At 37.4% G+C, this 24,254-nt stretch overlaps 1 protein-coding gene across 3 annotated transcripts; it reads right to left on the minus strand.

Annotated features, from left to right (window-relative positions):
• Nucleotides 1–1,504: 1,504 nt before the first annotated feature.
• On the minus strand, nt 1,505–24,063 carry LOC145987334 (uncharacterized). Of its 3 annotated transcripts, none has more exons than XM_083121852.1 (10): nt 23,995–24,060; nt 23,156–23,226; nt 19,661–19,869; nt 14,743–14,900; nt 13,462–13,743; nt 10,342–10,472; nt 9,379–9,566; nt 7,694–7,950; nt 3,573–3,813; nt 1,505–1,951 (listed from the first exon to the last, which is right to left on the minus strand). In XM_083121852.1, the coding sequence occupies exons 3-10, from the start codon at nt 19,839–19,841 to the stop codon at nt 1,797–1,799; spliced, it is 1,593 nt and encodes a 530-aa protein (XP_082977978.1). In that variant the 5' UTR covers nt 19,842–19,869; nt 23,156–23,226; nt 23,995–24,060; the 3' UTR covers nt 1,505–1,796. The 3 variants fall into 3 exon arrangements, with proteins under 3 accessions (XP_082977978.1, XP_082977979.1, XP_082977980.1); XM_083121853.1 differs by lacking the exon at nt 23,995–24,060 and adding an exon at nt 23,619–23,629; XM_083121854.1 differs by lacking the exon at nt 23,156–23,226 and having other exon boundaries at nt 23,995–24,063.
• Nucleotides 24,064–24,254: the final 191 nt, after the last annotated feature.

Here is a 24,254-nt window from a genome sequence, read left to right on the forward strand (position 1 = left end):
ACTGTTGCTTTTTTAAAAAATCAGGGATTCTATTCATACTTAATCTTTCGATCTCACTGTGTCAGAGAAGAGATTATTGGCGACATAACTCTACTTTGGAACCAATCCTAAAATAAACAACCATAGCCTTCCTTACGTGAAATTTAGGAATTCCATATTTCCGCATTGCACAATTAGTGAATGAAGACAGAGGATCTTCGAAATTAATAGAATTTAACCATTAAATTGTGCAACACAGAAGTACGGAATTTCTAAATTTCACGTAAGTATTTTTAAACCGCGTTTACTGCATCAATCATGAAACTATAGTCTTGTCAGAAATGATTACAAAATAAAGGAACGTCTGAAGAGGAAGGAAAACTTCTTAAAATGTTAAGACATTACATTATTGGTTGTAGCAGAAACTTCCACATATTTCTCATTACTTACAGTTTAATTTGCTAATTTCCATTTTAATAGAGTAGGGGGGGGGCACTGCCCACTACATACAACTTACATATGGGTAAAAACACTTCTCATATCTCTTCTTCATTTGCAGTTTTTGTTTTAGGTCCACTTTAAGCACAGATAGCCTAATCGGGACTGGACATACAGTTTAAAGTGGAGTCTGAACTGCTGTGTACCTTCACCGAGTATTAGACCAGATATCTTTTCTTCAGTCTATGCAACAGTGACATATCCACACACCCCAACCCTCCACAGGACATTTTTGGGTAAAACTATCAAAGGCGGGAATCTGATTTCTTCAAATGTACAGGAGAAAGTACTTACGGATTTGAGTTTGTGATTTCGGAAGAAGTGTTTTCTCGCATTTTTCAATGTATTTGGCCGCTAATTCGTGTTTTTTTCTATAATAATGTCCGTCTGATGCACGAAAGCTGTTGCTTGCATTTCCATCCATGTACTTGAACCAGATGTTGCTAGCATATGATGACGTAATCCCCGGTAAGTGTTTCCAAACACACAGGTTTTTCACTATATTGCCCAACCTAAAGCAACCTAACCTAACCTTACCGTGATGGTACGTGGGGCTATTCGTGGATGGTTATACGATCCAGAATGATTTTTGGGGCTATTCGTGGATGGTCATACTATGCCGAATGGTTTTTGGGGCTATGCGGGAATTTTTCTGTTAAGAAGGTTGAAACACTGCTTTGCCGTTTGAAACACAACGCTAGTCAAGATTTGCCCGCCATTTTGCGTGTTCAGGAAGCGAGAAAAGAACGAACAATAATTACTCGATATGTCGACAATAGATACTAATTTCATTAAAAAAAGTGAATTCCCTTGTTAAACAATCTTTCCCAATGCAGAATAAGTAAGTATGAATGTAAACAATTATAGAATAAACAAGTTACAGAGCATTCCCAGCTTTGATAGTTTTACCCATTTTTGTTTATAAATTTACCTTTACCCCCTCCTCCAACTCAAAACTACGGTAAACTTGTCACACAGGATGAGAGACTTAGGCTGACTTACCATATGATATAAGATATCCATGATATAATTTAACCAATATTTATTATCAGCATGAATTATAAAATAAATGTATATTTTATATAAAAGTATAACAGACAATAATCTGATTTATACAACTTGAAAAAATGTACATGGAAGATGATTCAAGTTAAAAGTTTTACAACGCTATTGCCTGCGTAATAACTTACGAAACTTGCACTTAATAATTTCTTCCCTTTCACATTCTCCCCAACACACACACACACACACACACATACACAACAGACTAGCACTATAGCTTTCTTTCTTCAACATCTTCTGTTTGATTTTCCTTTATCCTAGCTTCCCGTGTTCTCAGCGACAGTTGGTTCTTCTGCTTTCTCTTCTCCTGGTCCACCCTGTTGCTCAGCATCTTTAGGTTCAGCTTCGTCAACAACAACATCAGACTCAAGAATTGCAGTTTTTCTTCTTTCGGATTCCTTTCGTTTTTGCTCTGCATTAACAGTAAAAAATATTGATATCAATTTTTTCTTTAAAAATTTACAAAACTAAAACAATTTACAATATCTACATGTATATTCATGCCATAAATCTTTCTAAATTCTGTACAGCAACCACGTACAGGATAAAAAGTAGGAACAGTCGACAAGCACGTAAATGTGTATCACATAATATATTATTATTATTATTATTATTATTAAGAATAAAGAGTATGAAGGAAAAATTAAAAGTAAAGCATAACAATATAAATTCATATCTAGTTCACTTCCGTTTAATGGAACACAACTAATGTTAATATGAATACAGAAATGAAGGTTTTCGAGGTAATAACAGTGGTTGGTGACAGTTGATGAAGCACTGGTAAAAGGTAAAGGTAAAGTGCTCCCCTGTGCGTAGCACCACGCCATGCAGGCATATAGGGGGTAACGCCCCACACTTTCTTGATCTGGTCGTGAGTGGGGAGTGATGTGATCAGCATCATGCCCCTGACTGTCTTTACCCCCCAGGGTTTCCCTCAGGTACCCATGTCATTCGACGCTGGGTGGGCACCGGGGCCGCTTCCAATGTTAGAAAAGTTCCTGGATTTGAACCGGCCGGGGATCGAACCTGGGACCTTTAGCATTGTAGTCAGACACGTTACCAACTGAGCTGATGAAGCACTGATCAAGTAATATTTTTTTTTCTAAAGTAATATTTTAAAAATTACACTGAATACAGTTTAAATGCAGCCTAACAGTTATGATTCTTGCATTTTGTATGAGCAGTCCTGCATTTGATTCCTGCTGCAAGTTCCAGAATTCGTGAGGAGAGTTAGGAAGTTAGAAAGCCAAAAAGCAGTGTTGATTGGGCTCGATATGCTTAACATGCATTACTCAATGACGAGCACTGGCTCTTAAATGCTGTTATGCCACAGAGAGATCTGTGTAAGTTTTATGTCAATTCCAGGTATGTTGCGACTTCTTGCTAGACATGTGAAAAGTACTGTCGCCACCTTGCAAGTGGAGGAAATAAAGTAGCTACATAAAATAGCTTATGGAATTAATTATAACTACTGAAAAGTTAGTTCATTTCAACATATTTTTCTGTAATATTTAAGATGATGGAACAACAATGACATTGTGAATAAATTTTGTGTTCAAATACCAAAAACTGACCTACGCTGTGAGTGGAATTTTTATAATTTTGAATGTTAATGTGTTTCTGAGATATGGTTCAATAATTTCTAATAGTTTTCTGACAGCCAGGGACCTTCTTGATCGCATAGTGGTAATGTAATCACCTTGTAATCAAGAGGTCCCAGGTTTGATACCCAATGGAGACACACAGTGGTTTAAACTGTAGGTCCAGTCTCAATTAGCCTTTATGTGCAAAAAGTAGGCATAAACTCGGCAAACTGATAGTGAGTCATAATTAATTGCATTGTGTCTGACCTAGTGTCAATTCTGAAAATTTTGAGTTAAGAATGTCTGAAGAGAAATGTACTTCTTCAAAAGGACTGGGAGCTAGTTTTAAGTATGAAATGTTTGCTTCAGTTCAAGTTGAAATCTTGTAAAGTTGCACACATGTTTTTGAAGGAATAAAGATAAATAATAATAATAATCCTTTGTTGTTACCTTCAATTGGCTGGGCTTGCGGTGCAGTTTGTTGAGATTCTTCACTGCCCACCAAGAGAGGTTCTTCTTCAATGCTCTCCTGTGACTCCTCCTTCACTGTCCTCTTCCATGTCGACCGGTTGCAAGCAAGAACCTCGCTGATGTAAAATTCGCTTTCCTGTTGCACGCCAGTCATCCGGAGATCAAGGTGGAGCAAACGGGAATTCTCTTGCACACCTCTCAAAATTTCTTCACCTGCTGCCTGAAAAAATGCAAGCAGTTAGCCAAACAATGCATTAAAGGCAGACAAAATAGTATACAACTGTACCCAACTAAAGCAACATTTATTTCCTTCCAACAGGCCTTTAAAAAAATACAAATTAACACCAATTCATTTTTTTGTGTCCCTTCGGTAAAATATCACTCCCATTGAGATCACATCCACATGGAAGTTCACACTGACCAGTTGAAGTTTTACGAACATAGATACTTGTTTCCAGCGGCGGCTCGTGACTTTTCACAGATGCGTGCTACAGGTAGATGTTGTTCCTTGCATTTACAATAACCCCCCCCCCCCCAAACACATACACATTTGCACACTCACTTGGAGACGCTAGCGTACGCAGGTTTTTTTTTTCCCGAGGGGTCTGGTATTGTAAAGGTCTGTATCACATAGCTGCTTTCTACGTATGGCCGGAATAAACTATAACATATTTTGCAATTTCGCCGATTTAAACTTTCATTTTTAAAGCTATTCAAAGACAAAAATGGTAATCGGATATCATTTTACGGGGTGATTGCATTTAACACTGTTTCTTGTTTCAGAGTTCTTTGCTGCTTTCATCCGAAACTCAAAATTTGGAGATGGGATGTAGCCCCCATCAATTTCCTCACCCCAGCCTCGTGTAGGCCACTGATTGGAACAACAGTCCTTTACAAGGACTGCTCCATATGCCACGCGCATGACCATGAACCGCGCCAAAAAATTCGTGTCTGCTGATTCTGTAAAGCTATCCGCAAACTTTCTTCTTATACTGAGATGACAACACTTACCGTGCTGTGAATCTGTGTAGCACGCTAGCAGACGGATTTCCCGAGCTGATTGGCTCCGATCCTACCTCCCCTACAGAACCGATGGGCATTCGGCCAGATTCGGCGCGGCGCGAGGTGGCGAAAACGTGCTATGAAGCCAATAGCACGGTATTCGTTGTAGCATGGTTTTAGGTTAAGAGCGTGAGGAAAATACATAGCGCGCTGCAAATTTTTGAGCCTCTTAACGTGAGAAGTTTCACTTCACTGCAGTGTTTTATTAAACTTCTTCAATCTATGAAATGTGTCCCTTTCTTTCTTTTCATTTTAGTAAATTGAGTTACGTGCTATAGCACGGTAGCACGTATTAAGCAGCCGCCACTGCTTGTTTCATCTTTAGAAACAACGGCTATGAATTTGAGGTGACGTGCTGTACACATTCAAAAGTTTCTTCATCTACATGTGTGGAAGAGAATCACTAACTTCTAGCATTTACCCAATCAAAGTGCCCGTAAAATAGTCACTAAAATCCAGTGTGAAGGAAGTGAACATTGGGGGAGGAAACACCATTGTCCCATCAAAGGTGTCATGACTTACATGATGTGTCAAACAGCAACTTAGTTATTGTACTGTAGACCGCCATGGGTTGGGGGGTAAGTAGAGTGCATTCCAAAACCAGAGATCCTGGATTGAAATCTTGTAAGGTTTTTCATCATATCCATCATTATCTCTGTACTTTCATTTCTTTCTATCACAAAATTTGTTCATTACAGGGCCCCTCGGCCTGCCCCCGCCCCATATGTACTCACCCTGGGGATTTATTGAACTTCTGAGCATTTTATATTTTAAGCCTCTAGCACAGAGATCACCAGACTCCCTGAGCCATGGGAATACATGGTGAGCTATCAAGGGTGGATTGAATTTTTGTTGATAATTTCATGGTTCATGAAAACTTTAGGATGAAATGAAATTATTCATTGTAAGAGACAGATAGACATTGCTATCAACATGTCATGTTAAACTGGTATTTGCAGGATCTTTAATTAGAAAATTTTACATCCTCACAAATACTAATTTCTCAGATCTCAACCATATACAGGGTTGTTCACTTTATATCCAACCATTTTTGACGGGTACTCACCTTAAAGAGATACCGTGCCGCCACCACCGATCATGTTCTATTGGACCCCCAGCATTGTGGACTATCGCCCGGCATCGCAGTTTCCATTGCAGCAAGCTCCGGTGCAGGACAGGCATGGGAATTCTGTCCCACTCCTCCCTGCAAGCTTTAAATAGACCATCCAGGGTGCGTGGCCGGCGATGTTGAAGACGTCATTTCAACAGTCAAAATGCGCAAAAATCCATTGGACTGGCATCTGGGCTTTTCACAGGAATGTCTTCAAACAGAATGACACAAATTCCTAATTCCTCTGCCATTTCCTGATAAAAACGTAGTGATGTTCTGGCGGTATGACTCGAAGCCTTGTCCATATGGATCATCACCTGGTCGCGTCCATTCCATACAATTATAGATAGGTGTCAAAATGGAGTCTTGGAAGTATCTGGAATTCACCTTCACGTTTTTTGTCCACCTTGCGTATCATCAACTTACCCTCATATCCGAATCCCGTCACAACCATAAAGCCACGAGGGAAACTTTCCCTGCACTGACGAACAAAGTTGCTGCACCCCTTGCCGTCAATGTCACGGTATGTGATCGCCCGAATGTGACCACCAGCAGTGACACTTTGCTTGCAGCCCTTCTCCTGTTGGTTTTCGTGGGTGAATGTTTCGCAAGGAGAGCCTGTTGTGTGTAACGGGCCACAATAGCTTTCGCAGTAGTCACCCCGACTGTTAACCCATTCTCCCGACACTGTTTCACAATGCGTACATATGAAAACTTAGCATGGAAAAGGGCCATTACGTAACCCTCCCAATACCGGTTGATTTTCGGTGCCATTTGATAACATTCACTACCAACACTCACGCACCTACAAGGTCAGACACAACACTGCTCCCTCCAGCAGACCCATAGTTCCAGCATGATACGCCAGGTGGCAGCACCAAATTGAAAATGGTCGGATATAAAGCGAACAACCTTCTGTATATCACTTTAAATTGGTGATGTTGACTGTTACATTATTGCATTCATATACTATTTGGTAAGTCTATCAACAGACCAATATCTATATAGTTCTGTGAGCTGCCGAGATACCAATAGTTGACATGACCAATCCATAAGGGTACTGCATTTTCAGATTTGCTCATTAATACCCCAAAATTCATTATTTTTATTGTTACGTGAGTGATCACAAATGTCAATGGCTGTGACCGAATCTAACATATTAAAGGATAACTGACATTATTGCTTCTTGAGCTTGCAGTCGACGATTTGAAGATTCCTGCTCTAACTTCTAGCACATTATTTGTCCCATCCCCACACCTACTTAGGGTGTATGTTAACAAGATGCTGGAACAGAATATGTCCCAATCTTACACCCACTGGAACAGTATATGTTGCTATAGCTTACAAATACAACATTACTAATGCCTCACAATGCTGAATTCACCTTTAAATTATAGGCACTTGGATACACTTTTATCTTGTATGATTATTACAAAAAATAATGTATTGTTTACCATATTATCAGTAAGAGGGACAGGTATGTTTTTTGTGAGTCCCTTTACATCGCATTATGATGAATGAATGAATGGTTATAATTTTTGAGTGCATCCATTTTGCACCCTTCTAAGTATATCAGAAAAAATCGTATAATCTAAAAACCAAAAACTCTTATCTTAGAGTTAAACAAGGGCTAAAAGTGCATGTTGTAAAGGGACCTGCGCAGGATAAACACAACACATTAAAAAGGTAAGGAAACACTTAAAAAACTCCTCAGAGACAGTGGAAGAGACCTGCTCTTCTCAAAAAGGTAAAAACATTTGCTAAAACACTGTCATCATCTCTCATCATGGATGATAAATCGTTGGGAAGGTTGAAATTCTGTCGTCTTTTTACTGGTTGTATATTTGGACATGAAGAAGACAGCTACAGAGAAGAAACAGTACCGATAATGACTGCTTAATAGCATTATCTTAACATGAAAACTTACTTCGCCAAGATGGTTGTTAGTGAGATCAAGTTCTTGAAGTGTGTTGTTCTTTGTGAAGACCTTCCCTAGCATGACACCAAATTCCTCCTCCAGCCTGCAGCCTGCCAGATTGAGCTCTTGTAGGCCAGTGTTTCTAACCAAAGCTCCACAAATATGAAGGCCACCTTCGTCAGCAATGGGATTCAGTGACAGATCTAAGGTTCTTAGAGTTGAATTTCCAATTAATCCGAATGCTATTCCATTGATTCCTTTCGGACCTGGGGAAGTAAAAATAATTAATTAAAATTATCATTCTGAATTGTGAACATAAGGAATAGCTGCAGGAAAGGTGCATTCTAACAGGTATTCCATTACATTTTACGTTCCTTATGGGTAAAATTATCCTATATTCCTTGTACTGTGCCATGAAGACACATCGGGAGATGTTGAAGTAAGGCTCCACATTGCATGACCTCTACCATTGTGGAGGTGATGTGATCAGCACCACACCCTGGCTACCTTTACTTTCAGGAACCCATATATCCTAATTTGCTTGTACCTTTCAATATTTACAAATACAATTCATTTGTTGTAGTGCCATCAGTTGTGCATACAACTAAGGGAGATTTCACGGTGGTGTGAAATTCTTTTGTTCCATGTTCCCTGCCATATGCAAAATCTCTCTTGCAGTTTACAAGTAGAAAAAGAGTTGATTTGGTATGATTTTAGAAGATCAGGGGAGAAATACATTTATTAAACATTATCACAGTAACAGCCCCCAGTGTTTGAATTTAAGGGGTAGCCAGGGAACTTCCTTATTAAAAGAGGAAATAAGTAGGCATGCATATTTCATTTTTGACGAAAACATGAAATGTGATATAACACATTGTAATGTTAATATTTTATGTTTCTGAAAGGAGTGAGGTGCATTTTCGTACCCAAATTTGTCACGAAATGATGTGAAATGAACTGCAAAATGCGAAATAAGACTTAAACACGAAATTTAGAGTTTATTTATCAATGCTACACTTTCTGAAGTTTGAATTATGCTGTGAGTTATGCAATTCACAGGAAAATGATTAATTCTGCTGTAAATATTTGAGAAGCAAAAATGGATCTCTTTATACAAGAATAAACTTAATACTCTGATAACTACATAAAGTGCTATCAGAAGAGATATGTTAATTTTGTATAATAAGTGCAGTTTTTAAATCAAATTTTGGATTATATTAAAAAATTTAAAAACGAAATGTCATTTTATATACTGCTTTCGATACAATTTTTCACCTCTATAACACCAAAATTTGATTTCATTAACCTCTTTGGGCCCGAAATTGACTCTGTTTTTGTACCGAAATTTTGCTTTTTTATATATACCAAAAATATGTGCTGCTAGAAATATGTCCCTTCTTCTACACATACTTTATTCTTGTTTTTCCTTATTATTATTCATAAAGAATTTGAAATAAGTGTGTTTAATATGTATCTAGATTGCACTGAATTTCTGTTCAAATTATATAATTGTATATCCAATTATTAAAAAAAAATAAATACAGATTTTTACAAATATGCTTTAATATTCAACATTATTCTCTCAACATCAACTCCTTAATCAGCATGTCACTAGCAACAAAATGGCACGAACTACTAAATTTAGTAAAGTTTCTCATAGAAAGCTCATGGTAATCATATTTGAAATGACCTACCTAGTTTGTTATTAGTAAGAACAAGTTTCTGAACGCATGTATTTTCCACAAGTAACTTTCCTAAAGCAATGCCACCTGTGTCTCCTATTTTGTTGTGGGAAAAGTCAAGAACTCTAATAGTTGCATTGGTGGAGAGGGTTTTTACCAAGGTGATCACCCTATCATCTTCCATTGAACTTCGGTGGATTCTGCAGATAATAACAAAAAAGAATCATGTCAACACAGAAAAGCAAAGCAGAATATAGGGCCATTTTGTTAAAATCACGAAGCAATTTTGCATTTTGAACTGTAATCACTGAGTTCTCTAATTTACAGTCTTCGTACATGAAGTTTTGGCAAGAGGGGCTCTTCTAAAATACAGTAAAATGAAGATTATACTGTACAATAATAATAATAATAATAATAATAATAACAATAACAATAATCTGAGTGTGAGCTACTGTGTTTGAGACTAAATAAATATGCAAATGATGCTTTTTTTTCGTCAATAAAATACACGTTGCCCCCAAAACGCTAAGTTTTATACCTCTATATCCCAGAACATGGCACTGCCCACGGCAAGACAAGATCTTTACGCAGCTTACAAACAGCTGTATTTGTTCATTTGTTGTTTATCATTGCTTTTCTACCACTTTTGGCTAAGCATGATTATGAAAATGAATAGTGATAAGATAAAATTAATGGAGATACATTCAAAACACCGAAGCCAAAGGCAGGACTTAAACCTGGGACCGCGAGTGGTGAGATCATGAGTCCAGCCCTCAACATGTTTGGCCACCAAGGCAATTAGGTGACAAACAGTAAAGTCTGTAACCACTATAACAAGTTTGGCTGCACTTCTGTTGTTTGCATTGTTCATGTAAGTAAAGACTCTGTAGGCCTTTTTGAATATAATGTGAATTATGAATTGTATCACTTACATGAAAAACAAAATATTAGCAACAATTAAAACATTGTACTTACCTAAGCAATCTAAGTCTCTTCAGTTTACCAATACTTTTGACCAAACCGTTGCAGTCTGCTTCTGAAAAATTGAACAGATTCCAGGAAAAGTCCACACCACAACTCTGTACACCAAAAAGCAGATGGAGTTCCTGAAAAATGTAACGATATTTGTAATATTCCTTCCAAAGCAGGAAGCCATAATTTTCAGTTTGCAAATCTCTTTGCTTTTTATACTTTTCTTTAGGATGTTGAAACATTTTCAATGGGAATTAAACAATTGATCAGTATTGTGGAGTGAGCACTTGTTGGATCGCCGAGCATGCATGAAATGAGTTGTTGTTTTAAGTCAACTGGAATCCGAACCAGTGTCTCCACTGAGTATCGAACCCAGGACCTCTTGATTACAAGGTGACGATGATACCACTATGCCATTGGGAAGGCCCATGCATGAAATGAAGCACATGAATGAACATAATGGTACACAAAGGATCAAATTGGAAATGAACAAAAATTAAAGAAGCTGCCTCCATAACCCTGGTTCAAAACCCTATAAGTCATTCAAGTGAGCAAAATACTACAGAATTCATGGGGAAGGGGTAGTGGTGCCACCATAGAGTAATTGGTTAGCACACTGGATTTGTAAATCCATGTTGTAGGTGTGATCCCCACCACAGACATATCTTACCCCCACCAAAAAAATATTCAAGTTTATTGCAATTTACAAGTTAGTGGTACTTTTGTCAACTTATTTATGTTGAAAATAAGATCCTCAGGAAAATATTTGGACCTAAAAGGGATGAGGAGACAGGTGAGTGGAGAAGGTTACATAATTTAGAACTACATAATTTGTATTCATGTCCAGATATTTTTAGAATCATTAAATCAAGAAGACTTAGGTGGGCAAGCCATGGGGCATGAATGGGAGAGGAAAGAGGAGTTTACAGGATTCGTGTTGGGAAACCTGATGGTAAGAGACCTGTAGGAAGGCCAAGACCAAGATGGAGGGACAACGTTGAGATGGACCTAAAGGAAATCGGTAGGGATGGAAAAGAATATATAGATCTTGCTCAAGATAGGGACAGATGGAAGGCCTGTGTTGCTGCAGCCATGAACCTTCGGGTTTAAGAAGGCTGGAGTAAGTATTTAGTTAGTTTGTCAAACTCCTCATATTTGAGAAGCAAAGTAGACGAATGAGTAATTTTTATGATTTCGCAAAAAAATGTAACAGTTGTTGAACAAAATAGTTCTGGATGCTAATTTTATGGGATAGAAAACTTTTTGATTCTCCCCCCCACCACCCCCCACCACTCCACAAAAGTAAACCCTAAACCTTCAATTCTGCCTCCCCTCCCAAGTTAGGTCTCACGTTATGCCCATAATCCTCACCACCAGAAAAAAAATTTATCACTTGAAGATGAGAGAAGAAGTGCTCTCTTGAAATGTAGTGTTGCAATAGTCAAAAGCAGAAGCATAAATTTTCGTCAATGGATAATGCCCAAATAACATTGCACAATGCATGCTAATATAGAACCACTGTCAATAACACTTGGACAAGTATTAGAAAAAAAAATATGTATATATAATAGTTATATATATATAAACTGACAGGAGCGTATCCATAAATAAATATGGGGGGGTTGAGGGGTGTCCATCCCCCAAGGTCAATGGCACATCCCCCCTCTATAATAGTACGAGGAAAGTTATCTCGTAATTTCAGAATTGAACGTCTGCTGAAGCTTTTCAGAAGCATTTTGAAATTATTTTCTTGTAGTTTACGGTTATTACAAGCGTAAGAAAACAGTTTTTCATTGTGACGTTTCAGGAGAACACACGCTCCCTTCATCAGACATTTATTTTTATTTTGACTAAAGATACAGTTATAACAATGGTTAGCAGTTTTTTAAATAAAAATAATCCGTTATATAATGGATGTTGTTAATGTTACATTGTTGTAATATAGCAACCTAACTGTGAAAAGAAGCAGTCTGTTTTATTTTTATTTCAGATAAAAAACTTTGATCACTTTTTTTTTTAAATTTAAAATTATGAATCCTAAATATCATCAGGTAATTCAAAGTCATCATTGATTTCACAAAGTTTCTTGATGCTTTCTGTTACATTAAATTTTAAGCAAGCCACCATCTTTAAAATGTATGGATTCTTGTTGTTTAAAAAGATGCTAACCATTGTTATAACTGTATCTTTAGCCAAAATAAATGTTTGATGAAGGGAGCGTGTGTTCTGAAACGTCACAACGAAAAACTGTTTTCTTATGCTTGTAATAACCGTAAACTACAAGAAAATAATTCTACAATGCAAGCAATGCGTATATAAGAAAAACTATCACTTTGAAATATTTTGACTGAACTCTTCATCTGAAATCTTCCGAAATCTCTGAAGCAGTTCTGTGACATCTCTTGGGCAGAGGCTAAATTGTGATGAGGACATAAATACTTTGACAACTGTACAGTTCAACTGAAAAACTTTTCACAGATAAAGAGTGCAATTAAAAAAGCCCCTATTCAACTGTGACTAGATCACTTCTAGTCACAGTTGAATAGGGGCTCCGTGTGATCCGCGTTTGAGTGAACGCGGATCACTCAAACAGCTCCACTTAACTGACAAGGTTGAAGACAGTTAACAAAAACATGAAGTGAATCATGTTTTTATAGAAATGGAGTTTCACACACTAACAGTAGTTTGTTTATACTGTCTGGTACATAATGCAATATATTTGTTTTTAGTATTTCAACTCTGCATGTATTATTTCTAAATAAATAAAAAAAATCATTCACTGTACCAAAACATTTTCTCACTGAAGTCAGATTTTCAGCTGATATATCACTACCTAGTGTAAAACTACGAGTAAAAAAGAAATTAGTGGGTATTTTTTCGGAATCCACAAACTGAGAGTACACAGATAATTTTCTATACCTGCAACATCAAGTGTCTAATCGGAAAATATGCAGCGTCTACCATAGTATTTTAAAAAAGTAGAAGGAAATTTGGGGGGAGGGGTTTCTGGACACCTGGATACGTCCTTGATAACTGATAACACATGAATTAGTCAAAACTGGCAGAAAAGTGATGTAAAATAATGTAATTCAATCAATTAATCAAACTACTTAAAATTAATACCTGTAGGTTTGGAAGTTTCCTTAGGATAGGATAAAAGTTAAGATGATCAATAGGTGGCTCTGCATACGGGCACTCCTCTTCGAGATCCTCGTCTTCTTCCTTGTGCATAACTTTCAGTTCACGGATGTCCAGTTTTCTCACATATGGTGCAGACAACTTAGCTAAGGCAAGCAATTCATTGTCATCTGATACATTCGGTACAAAATCCTGCATATTCTCCTGAAGGTTCCGTTCCAAATACATGCGCTTCCATGAATTTCCATGGCGTCTTATGTAGGGCATCTACGAAGAACAAAAGATCTACAGAAGGTAAATGTAAACTCCATACCAGTTAACTGTAGACCAGGCAAACGAGAACAAGTCTCTGCGCAAGTAGTGATGCGAGATGGTTCCACCAACGAACAGTGAGAGAAATGGGATTGTGTAATAGGCGATGGGAGTTACCCGATTTCCTCCTTCTCTCTGTAAGTGTTGCAAACCTTTAAAAAGCATAATACTGAACGCACATGGCATTGTCTCCAGGTCCGTACGATTGGTTTAAGAATTTCTTATGGAAATATTAGGGATAAAACTGCAAGAGCAAATTTTGACAAGCCATGCAGTACGGACTAAGGTCTGGACAGTACGTCCGTACATGCCATGAAATTTCTGTACATGTACGATCAGAACCATACAGTTGGCAACGCTGCACTTTCACCACTCGATTTTCCTCCTCCTCCTCTGCCGATATGTGCGGCCCTGCTCTACAGTTAGCTGGGACATAGTATAGTCTTGTATGGTGTTTTTCGTACTTAGCATTGCTTTTTCGCCACCTTTGGCTAATGGTGATAACAAGAACAATTATGCTGTGTACAGCCTCTTTATTTGAAGACCCTTAAACAAATTATTTACAACTTAATGATTAATTTCTTATGAATAATCCCAGGTTCGATACCCACTAGAGGTACATAGTGGTTTGGATCCCACTTTGAACTGCAGGTCCAGTCCCGATTAGCCTTTCTGTGCATAAAGTGCACTTACAACAAAACTCAACTCTCATAAATAATATAGACTTGAAAATGTTCTAATGCAGCTGTAGTCAACCAGCATTATTTACAAAATTATACATTATAATTGAATAATGAATAAAGGAACTAGGCAAATTACAATCTTGACTGTTTATGAAAAACAGGGCCACATGATTCTGTATGAGGTTTTGTCTGTGCAATGACATCTGTTGTACATTGACTGTATGAATGTAGAACAATCATTGCAGACTTTCAATAGAATTATAATACTCACTCCTTTCAATGGCTCGTTCCATCTGCTTGTACAACATCGTTCCCAATAAATACCATCCTCAATCAGAGGCACAACAAGCGGCAGGGGGAGATCTGTTCGGAGAGTCTCCAGAAGCAAAATACGGTTTGCTTCTATCAATTCATTTAATACTGGTTTTTCTGTAAACACAAAAAGTCAGAAAAATAATATTAACTGCACGCAGTGAAAGAACATGCACTTCTTAATTAAATGTGCCACACTACATGGAGCCTAATTAGTGGAATGGAAAGTCAAACTTGACAGCAAATGTGCTGGCCTCCATGGTGGAGTTGTTAGCAAAGCATGCCATGATGCCAGGGGTCCTGGCTTCGAATCCCGGCATGGGTGTTCTTTGTGTCCCTTCGTCAATTTCTTAAGAGGCTTCCACTGAATTGGCTTTTTTTGTGAAATGAAAAACTACATTGCAAATGTGAAGGTCATACATAGCGTTCTCCATGTTTTGCCTGGAAATGGCCATCAGTAATATCTATTTATTTATTTATTTATTGAAATTTCCAGTACAGGAGAAGCCATTTTAAACCAGAAAGAAACAACAGTAAAACGACAGACTAAGATTAAAAACACAATGAAAAGAATAACATAAAATAAACAAAAATAAACAAACCAAAGCAGTACTAAGGTAAACAGATCAGTTTCACAAAAGCAATACTTATGTATGAATATGAACAGAATATATCTATTTGGTTTGAGATTATATTGAACTGATTCGGTAGTCTATGGAATAGTGAACGTTGTATGACTGAGAGCCTGGGAGTTGTAGTGTGGAAAGTTTCCTTGCTCCGTGTTGTATGTCTAGGCACTCTGAGTGTGAGTTCGTGGAGTGGGATGTTGCATCTTAAATTTCCATTTATGATCTTGTATAGCAATTTCTCCCCTCCAGGGAACACCGCCTTATAGTAGCACTGACCGTGCGGGCGGAGGGGTTTGCGTGCTTTGTTGAGGCTGAGAGCTATGCCAGCGGTAGATTTTCTACCAGCAGGGTCACCCATGCTGGACAGGTCTCAGAAGAGAAGCCAGGCTAAGGCGTTCTGCAACGTCCCTATTTACCTATTGTATCCTATCCCAATATTCCTACCTAGTCCCTAGTCCCGTCCTCAGGGTTACGAGGGGGATGGAGCGGATTCCTCAGCTGTACTGATGGCAACCGTTCTAAAGGAGCAAACCTGATACAAACCCTGGTCCTCCAGGTTGGGGGTTGAGCATGGGGCTAACGACCCTATCCCATAAAATAAACATTGTTACGGAACTCAGAAACAATGATAGCCGTACGGATTCTATGGAAAGATACAGGCATGCTAAAGGACTACGTAAACGGAAGAATGATATATACCTGGCCACATGGAATGTTAGAACATTAAGTAAACCAGGTGCATTGCAAAACCTAAAGGAGGAAATGAAGAAATACAGAATAATAGTAGCAGCATTGCAGGAGATCAGGTGGCAAGGAAATGGAATGTTATCTACTGGGGATTATACATTAATGTATATTGGAAGCAGTGGAAGTACAAGAGGTGGTACAGGATTCCTACTAAACAATAAATATAAAACTGTAGTAAAGAACTTCAAACCAATAAATGAGAGGCTATGTACGCCGAGAATGAAAGCCAAGTTCTTCAACATTACCTTAGTATGTGTATATGCCCCAACGGAAGAGGCAGAAGAAGATGAAAAGGATGGATTCTACCAGCAGCTGGATCAGGTAATCGATCGTATACCAAAACATGACATTAAGATAATAATGGGAGACTTTAATGCCAAGGTTGGACGCGAAGAAGCATTCCAAGACACTATAGCAAAGGAAAGTTTGCATGAAATTTCAAATGATAATGGTCTGAGACTGATAGATCTGGCTATGTGCAACTTAATGGTCATTAGAAGCACCTGGCATCAAAGGAAGAACGTGAGGAAAATGACATGGTGTTCACCAGATGGTGTAACACAAAACCAAATTGACCATGTGCTGATAGACAGAAGACATGCCTCTGATATACTACAAGTAGATAGATGTCGAGGAGCAGACAGTTATTCGGACCATTATTTAGTACGCATTAAATACAGACAGAGAATAGCTACATATAGGGATGGAAGAAGAGCGAAAGTGACCTCAAGGTATGATGATGAGAAGTTAAAAAGAGATGAAGTCATTGCCAAACAATTCCGTTTAATGGTAGGCAACCAACATCAACAAGGAAGTCAAAGGTGGGAAAGCAAAAGTATTGAAGGGAAATGGAGTATAATAAAGGATATCCTACATGAAACAGCACAGGAAGTGCTGGGAGAGAAGACGAAGATCCAAAGAGGTAAATGGTTTGATGAGGAATGTAGAACAGCAATAAATGAAAGAAATGAGGCACGAAAGAGAATGCTTAATAGGAAAACCAGATATAACACAGAACAATATAGACTTAAAAGAAAGGAAGCAGACTGTGTGTGCAGGAGAAAGAAACTATGTTTTGAGAAAGAGTGGATTGAGGAACTTGAAGAATATAATAGTAATCAGCAAGTAAGGAAAATGTATATGAGGGTGAAGGATATAAGGAAAAGCTTCCAACCGAAGACAGCTTTCTGTAAAGACCAAGTAGGAAACCTAATAGGCGGGAAAAATGAGATCTTAGAGAGATGGGCAGAATACTTCAGTCACCTACTTAATGTGGAAGATGGGTTCCAAGATCTAGAATTGAGTGATGAAGAGGAGTACCCAGAGGAGGACCATGATGACGAAACCGGAACATCTCCAACACTAGAAGAAGTTAGAACAGCTATTAAGTCTCTTAAGAATAACAAAGCCCCAGGGATTGATAATATCACTGCTGAAATGGTTAAGAACGGAGGAAATCAACTAATAAAGTATATACACAAATTGTTATCTGATATATGGGAACATGAACAGATGCCCAATCAATGGAGTATGGCAATAATCTGCCCTATACATAAAAAGAACGATAAAACTTGCTGTGAGAACTATAGAGGTATAGCCCTACTGAGCGTAATATACAAAGTGCTTGCAAAGATCCTAACAGGAAGATTGTCACCACTGACTGAGGGAATAATAGGGGATTATCAGTGTGGTTTTAGACCAAACAGATCCACTACGGATCAAATATTTATGGTCAGGCAGATAATGGAGAAATGTTATGAATATAACATTAATATTCATCAGTTATTTATAGACTTTAAGCAGGCATATGACAGTATCGTACGAGGAAAATTGTATGAGGCAATGAAGGAGCTAGGGATCCCAAGCAAGCTAATAAGATTAACCAGAATGACACTTAGGGGTACTAAATGCAATGTGAAGATTGAAGGAGAGCTCACAAGAGAATTTGCAGTGAACCAAGGTTTGAGACAAGCAGATGTGCTATCTACGATATTATTCAATATAGCTTTAGAAAAGATCATGAGAAGAGTGGGTCAAGGGTGTAACCCAGGAGGAACTCTCTTCAACAGAGTGAACCAAAATCTAGCATATGCTGATGACATTGATATGATGGCACGAAGATTGCAAGAAGTGAAGGAAGGACTGGAAAGATTGGAGAACACAGCTAGTGAGATGGGACTCCAAATAAACCAACCCAAGACTAAATACATGTTCTCAGCGTGAAATATGGAATTCAGGGAAGGCCAACATATACAACTTAATGGAGGCACCTATGAAAAATGCAAAAGTTTTAAATATCTTGGAACATTAGTTACCATGGATAATAATATTAAGGAGGAAATAAAAGCAAGAATTGCAGCTGGTAATCGAAGCTATTTCTCACTGTTAAGAGTTTTCAAATCTCGCAGCCTGAGTAGAAATTTGAAAATCAAAGTATATCAGCTAGTCGTAAAGCCAGTGGTGACATATGGACCAGAGACATGGACTTTGGTGCAAGCAGATGAAGAACTTTTGCGAAGATGGGAAAGAAGGATACTGAGGAAAATATACGGGCCAGTAAATGAGAATGGACAATGGCGAATAAGGAGAAACGATTAAATTAGAGCACTCTACTACAAAAAACCAGATATAGTTTCCGATATAAGAAGCATGAGACTGAGGTGGCTAGGACATGTGGAAAGAATGCCTGAAGACAGAGCGGTTAAAAAGGTCTATAAAGGGACACCAGGAGGGAGAAGATTAAGAGGAAGGTCAAGTAAAAAATGGTTGGAGGACGTTGAGGAGGACCTTAGGAGGATGGGAGTAAGATGGTGGAGACGTCGAGCAGAAGACAGAAGAGAATGGGCTATCATTGTGAGAGAGGCCAAGCCCCTTTAGGAGCTGTAGCAGCCAAGGAGTAAGTAAGTAAGTATAGCAATTTCTGCAACGTATCTACTAGTTTCTGGAGCATTAATGTGCAGATTTACAACCAGATATCTCTTAGGCAGGTGTCTCAGGGCAGGCACTCTATATCGAACGATGGGGAGGTAAAAGCCGAGAACACTGTCGATCTTGGAGGTATGAGAATGGGCAGTCATGCTCCAGATTGGTGAACAGTATTCTAGAATGGGGGACACAAAAGTTTTGAAGTAAATGGAAAGTGCTTTCGGGGGTTGTTGATTTTGGTGAATCTGTAAAGTAGACCTAGCATATGCATTGCCTTTTTCATGTGTGAATGATGAACCTCATTGAACTTACATGCAAATTAACTATACTTTTGTATGGTTAACGATAAAACAACTGTAACATTTAAGATGTTCATAATTATAGCAAAAACTTCAAATATAGTCAAGATTTTTAGAAATATAAATCAAGTGTTGGAATACGGACAACCGAAATTTTAGCTTCAGTATTAACACACTGCAAACTTTAATTTAATGATTCCATGAAAAAAATCACTAAAAATACTATTTTTCTCTTCTTTATATACATATTGCTGTTTTTCAACATTTGCTACATTACCTTCAAAATTCTCAGCCAGAAACTTAACAGTAATTTCTACAAGGCTGGGCGGAAGACTGTTGTCCCATTCTGTGTCTTCTGCTTGCAATACACGATCCTGCTCACCAGAGAGAGCCAGGCACGCCTGTGAAGGTTTGTAAGCTTCAAAAGTCTGCTTGGAGATAGTATGTGGAATCTTCATTTTTGACTGGACTCTGTTTCCTGTCAATCTAATAATAAAAAAACAGGATATTAATGCATACATACATATGAACAGTCTCACATAAAATGCAGTAGCGACTCGAATATATATATATATATATATATATATATATATATATATATATATATGAGAGTGTCAAACAAGTAGATAATGGAAGAGAAAATAATAGAGATAAAGAAATTTCTTGAGAATAGGATATATTGTCAGAAAAATCAAAGCTGATAATATTTAGTAAAAAAGGAGCTCCGAAAAATCTGAATCTGTACAGAAAAAAGCTACACATACCCATAGAAAATACAGTAAAATATCTATGCGTTATATTTGATGATAAATTAACATGGAAACCTCATGTAAAAAAGTTTGTGAAAAAGGCAGAAGTAATTTACAACGTATTTCGTTCTATGGCTACAACAAAATGGGGATGTCATCCAAGTACCATGATGAATATTTACAAAAACTATTACAAGCCAACAATAGAATACAGAATGATAGTCTCTAATACAGTTTCAGAACGTGTATTTCGACCTTTGAAAGAAATGCAGAGGAAAGTTCTTCGGATATGTCTAGGACTGCTGAAGGTACTCCCAATGTTGCAGTATACATGGAAGCATGTGAATGGAACTTAAGTTATAGGAAAAAAGAAATGTCCATAAAATATCTGTTAAAAACAATCTCAGAAATTAATCACCCATTTAACAACATTCTATTCGACTTGGTTGAATTATATGATACAGGCAAAATTAACAACTGTGAAGATATAGGATGGGTGCAGTTATATAATGAGTACTATGAGGATCATCAAAAATTATTGAAAGTAAGGAGTAAAGCCATTTATACCCTAGATTATCCAGTATGTGAATAATGTTTATTTTCCTGAACAATGTACAAAATATGATTACATGGAAAGATGGAATGATTATTATTTTATTTACACAGACGGATTGAAAAGTAATCAAAATGTAGGACACAGACCTTTTACCAAGGGTGAAGAAAAAGTTCAAGGACAACTGGAAGGAATGGTGGAAATGTGAATTTCCAAATGCAGGCAGTTTTTATCAGAGGATAGCTAATTTTAAGAGAATCAGGCACTGGTTTACAAAAGTTCAAGGTACAAGGAATGTGATAGTATTGCTAAATCGTATTAGGTCAGGTCATACAACTACTAAAAGTCATTTACAAAAGATCCGGATATACAAAACCCAAATTGTACATGTGGCAATAAGGAAGATATACACCATATTATGGTGTGTAATAGATAGATACACACAAGAAAGAGACATTCTACAAAACACTTATAAACTGTGAAATTCCTCTTCCACAAGTGTTTGGAACAGTGATTTATCCACACACCCCTAACACACCCCCTCCAACACCCTCCCAAGTTTTGACGAACACCCCCAAGCAGAAAAGTGGAACACCCCCCTACAGTGGGGTGTAACTATGGATTAGAATGACAATACTTCAACATTAACAGAAATGAACCATTCGTAGCTCTACAAGAAGCGTAGTCCAGTGGACCTTTTGCTCAACTAAAACCAAAGTGTCAAGGAAGGAGGGTGGAATGTGCAGCATGGTCATTTCCTGGAAACAACAGCTGCCTTGACAAGGCTTCGGTCAACTCTAGGGAAGGGCCATCTGGAAAATGTCAAACTGATCTCTCGCCCTCCTTCCTGGGAACACATGATACGGCATACAGTGTTGATAGTTTAAGGTTTGAATACCTAAATAAATATTTCTTAAATATGTTACAGATTTGTCAATGAAATTTACATTTTGTTGCATTTCCCTATCGATTCTTTCATGTGAAAAATGTATGATAAAAGTAAGGGAAGAAATTCAAAGATACAGGTTTGACTCCTTGTAGTCAATTGTGCTGCTATGGTTAGCAACACTATTTTGTGTAACCTGGGCGAGATGGATGATTTTTGGGAATGGTAGAGAAGAGAACAGTCAAATGCAAACTAATGCCTTAGGTCAGTGTAGCATCTCAGTTCAAGTGTTGTCGTTCAGCTTAGTGTAACAATGTCTGAAACTTGACTGCAAAACTGGCTAAAGAAGATAGAGAAAATGAATCCAGACAGAAAGAAACTGAAAGTGGAGAGTTGGTAAGCAGTGACACTATATGTAGGATATTCGTAAGTACCAATATAAAATTTACTGACCGAGTAATCGATATAAAATGGCAAGTATTTCATGAAGAAGCTAAGGTCACATCCTGTAGTTCATGTATGTGACCATTTTCGTGGCTCTAAGAGTTCTTACCTTTGTAAAATAGATTATGTATTAGAAAGAGAGTTGTAAAGGGGAGGGGGTCCATGCAGGGTGGTTGCCCGGGTGCTAAGGACAAATGGGGTGCCGAACAAGCAAAACAGATAAAAATAGAAAAGTATTAATGTAGTAGTGCTCTGTGAAGTTACTGGCACCCTATTAAATTAAAGTTATTGTCAGTTTGCATAGACATGGATTTAGTAAAATTGTCTTCCTCTTTTTATCTAGTTGGTTCCCTGACATAATGACATATTTAATTTTTTCCAACTTTTCAGAGGAAGCAAAGGAAGTATAAGGAATTAAACATAAAAATAAATTTAATTTACATTAAGTCCCAAATTTATATCTGACCATAGGCACACCAGTGGGGAACAATGGTGCTTGACACTGCCTGCTGGAAAATGTGGAGAGAAGACTTTTGTTTGGTTCATTGTGGGCTCTTTGTGTTGCAAAGTGAAATAAATACTATTCAATTTTTAAATAATTGAAAATATAGCATTACCTCAATTTAGAAGTGAAAATTCCTTGCCTTCGCTTTGCAGCTAACATGCCATGTGTTTATTTGTGCATGTTATTAATTTTTCTTTTAAGGCAAAGAGGCACATGACACCAGTCTCTTGTTCAGTATTTGAGAGATAAACTCTCAACAGCACCAAGCATATTTTCCAAAGATTTGTACGGGTATAAGACTTCAATATGAAATTCCTTGACCGATTTCATTCAAAAGCAACACCAGGTATATATCAAACGTGCATCCCAACTTCCCACTATATTTTAAAGTCTTCATGGCCATGTTCTAAATATAGGCCTATAGTTTCATTACTTTATTTCAATTTGTGAATCATTGTTTAAACAGAGATTTGACAATACCAGCAGAATTTGGAACTCACTTCTAACATAGAATCTAAAAATTTTCTTGCTCGCTTTGCTCACAATATTACCATTTAATTAAGAGTCATATTATATCTGTACTTATTACTTGTATTACTAGGCCTACTACTTCAGACAGGTGAGCACACACGTACCCATGCAATGCATTCTCACTGATATTTCATTGATGAATTGGGCACCCACAAAGATGAACTCCGAGTTACACCTACAACAAGAACCATACAAAAATACAATTAAAAAGAATATTGTGCAAGTGTATATAACTTCAACTTTAAAATCATTCAACAGCTTAAGAATTGCATGATATGATTCCTGGTAATAATGTGTTTAAAATTTTTGTTTTTCAATGTCAGATCTTGTGTTTTGTTTAACGATTCATTAAATCCGGATAGCAAACTCGAATCCTTAGACTGAAATGTTAACATTATCACAAAAATCTATTTTCCATCTTTTCCTGCATGACATAATTTATCTTCTGAAATGTTATGTGAAGGGAAAGGGGGGCAGTTAATCTCTGGAAACATCCATGAACAAATTGAATTAGGGCGAATATTTTAAAAACGGTCCAAAATATGCACTTAACATCCCCAAACTTACACCCCCCAAAAGTTTCCAACAAACCCCCAAGGGAAAAATCCTGGATAAACCACTGGTTTGGAATCTTTGATTTGTGAACCGAACCATACAGTTGGATATATATTATCATTTTTTAGAAAATGTGGCATAACAATTTAATACGAAAAATTTCTATCAATAGTGTTTTTTTTAATAATAATGTACACAACGTAAAAAAGAAATACGTAAGTTTAATGTACAGTACATAGATATGGGAAAAACTGCTTAAAGCGGGTACTTTCTCCTGTAAAAAGTAAGAAATCCGTCACCCCTATAGTAAAGTATTACCTAAAGCGGTAATCTCAAATAAAAGTAAATTAAAGAAAAGTAAATTTCCTATTTCCAACATGTTACCTACTTTTTTAATCCAAAGAATAAACAGCAACAAGAATAAAGACGAGTAAAGAGTTGTGTACATTTGTTGCTACGGGCAACAACACTCCAAAGAGAGGGAAAATTATCATGAGAATCTCTGTAATACATACTGTTAAGTGTTAGCGATTACTTACACAAAAATGTTTTAAGATTAGGTCCCTCAGCATTCTTCTAATAATAAACCTAAATGCTCTCATAGTTAGGTTAGGTTCTGTTAGCATTAAAATAATATCGCTAAATGCT

The sequence above is a fragment of the Lepisma saccharinum genome, chromosome 4 (genome assembly GCF_977018435.1).
Source record: "Lepisma saccharinum chromosome 4, izLepSacc3.1, whole genome shotgun sequence".
Taxonomy (NCBI): domain Eukaryota; kingdom Metazoa; phylum Arthropoda; class Insecta; order Zygentoma; family Lepismatidae; genus Lepisma; species Lepisma saccharinum.

What these genes read in the sequence shown, in the direction of transcription:
- LOC145987334 (XM_083121854.1), bottom strand. Translation starts at nt 19,841, where the DNA reads ATGAAGATTCCACATACTATCTCCAAGCAGACTTTTGAAGCTTACAAA. An exon ending in TCTGGCTGAGAATTTTGAAG is followed by an intron (nt 14,901 to 19,660) that starts GTAATGTAGCAA and finishes TTGTGTTTACAG; the next exon opens with AAAAACCAGTATTAAATGAA. An exon ending in CTAACAACCATCTTGGCGAA is followed by an intron (nt 3,814 to 7,693) that starts GTAAGTTTTCAT and finishes GCATTTTTTCAG; the next exon opens with GCAGCAGGTGAAGAAATTTT.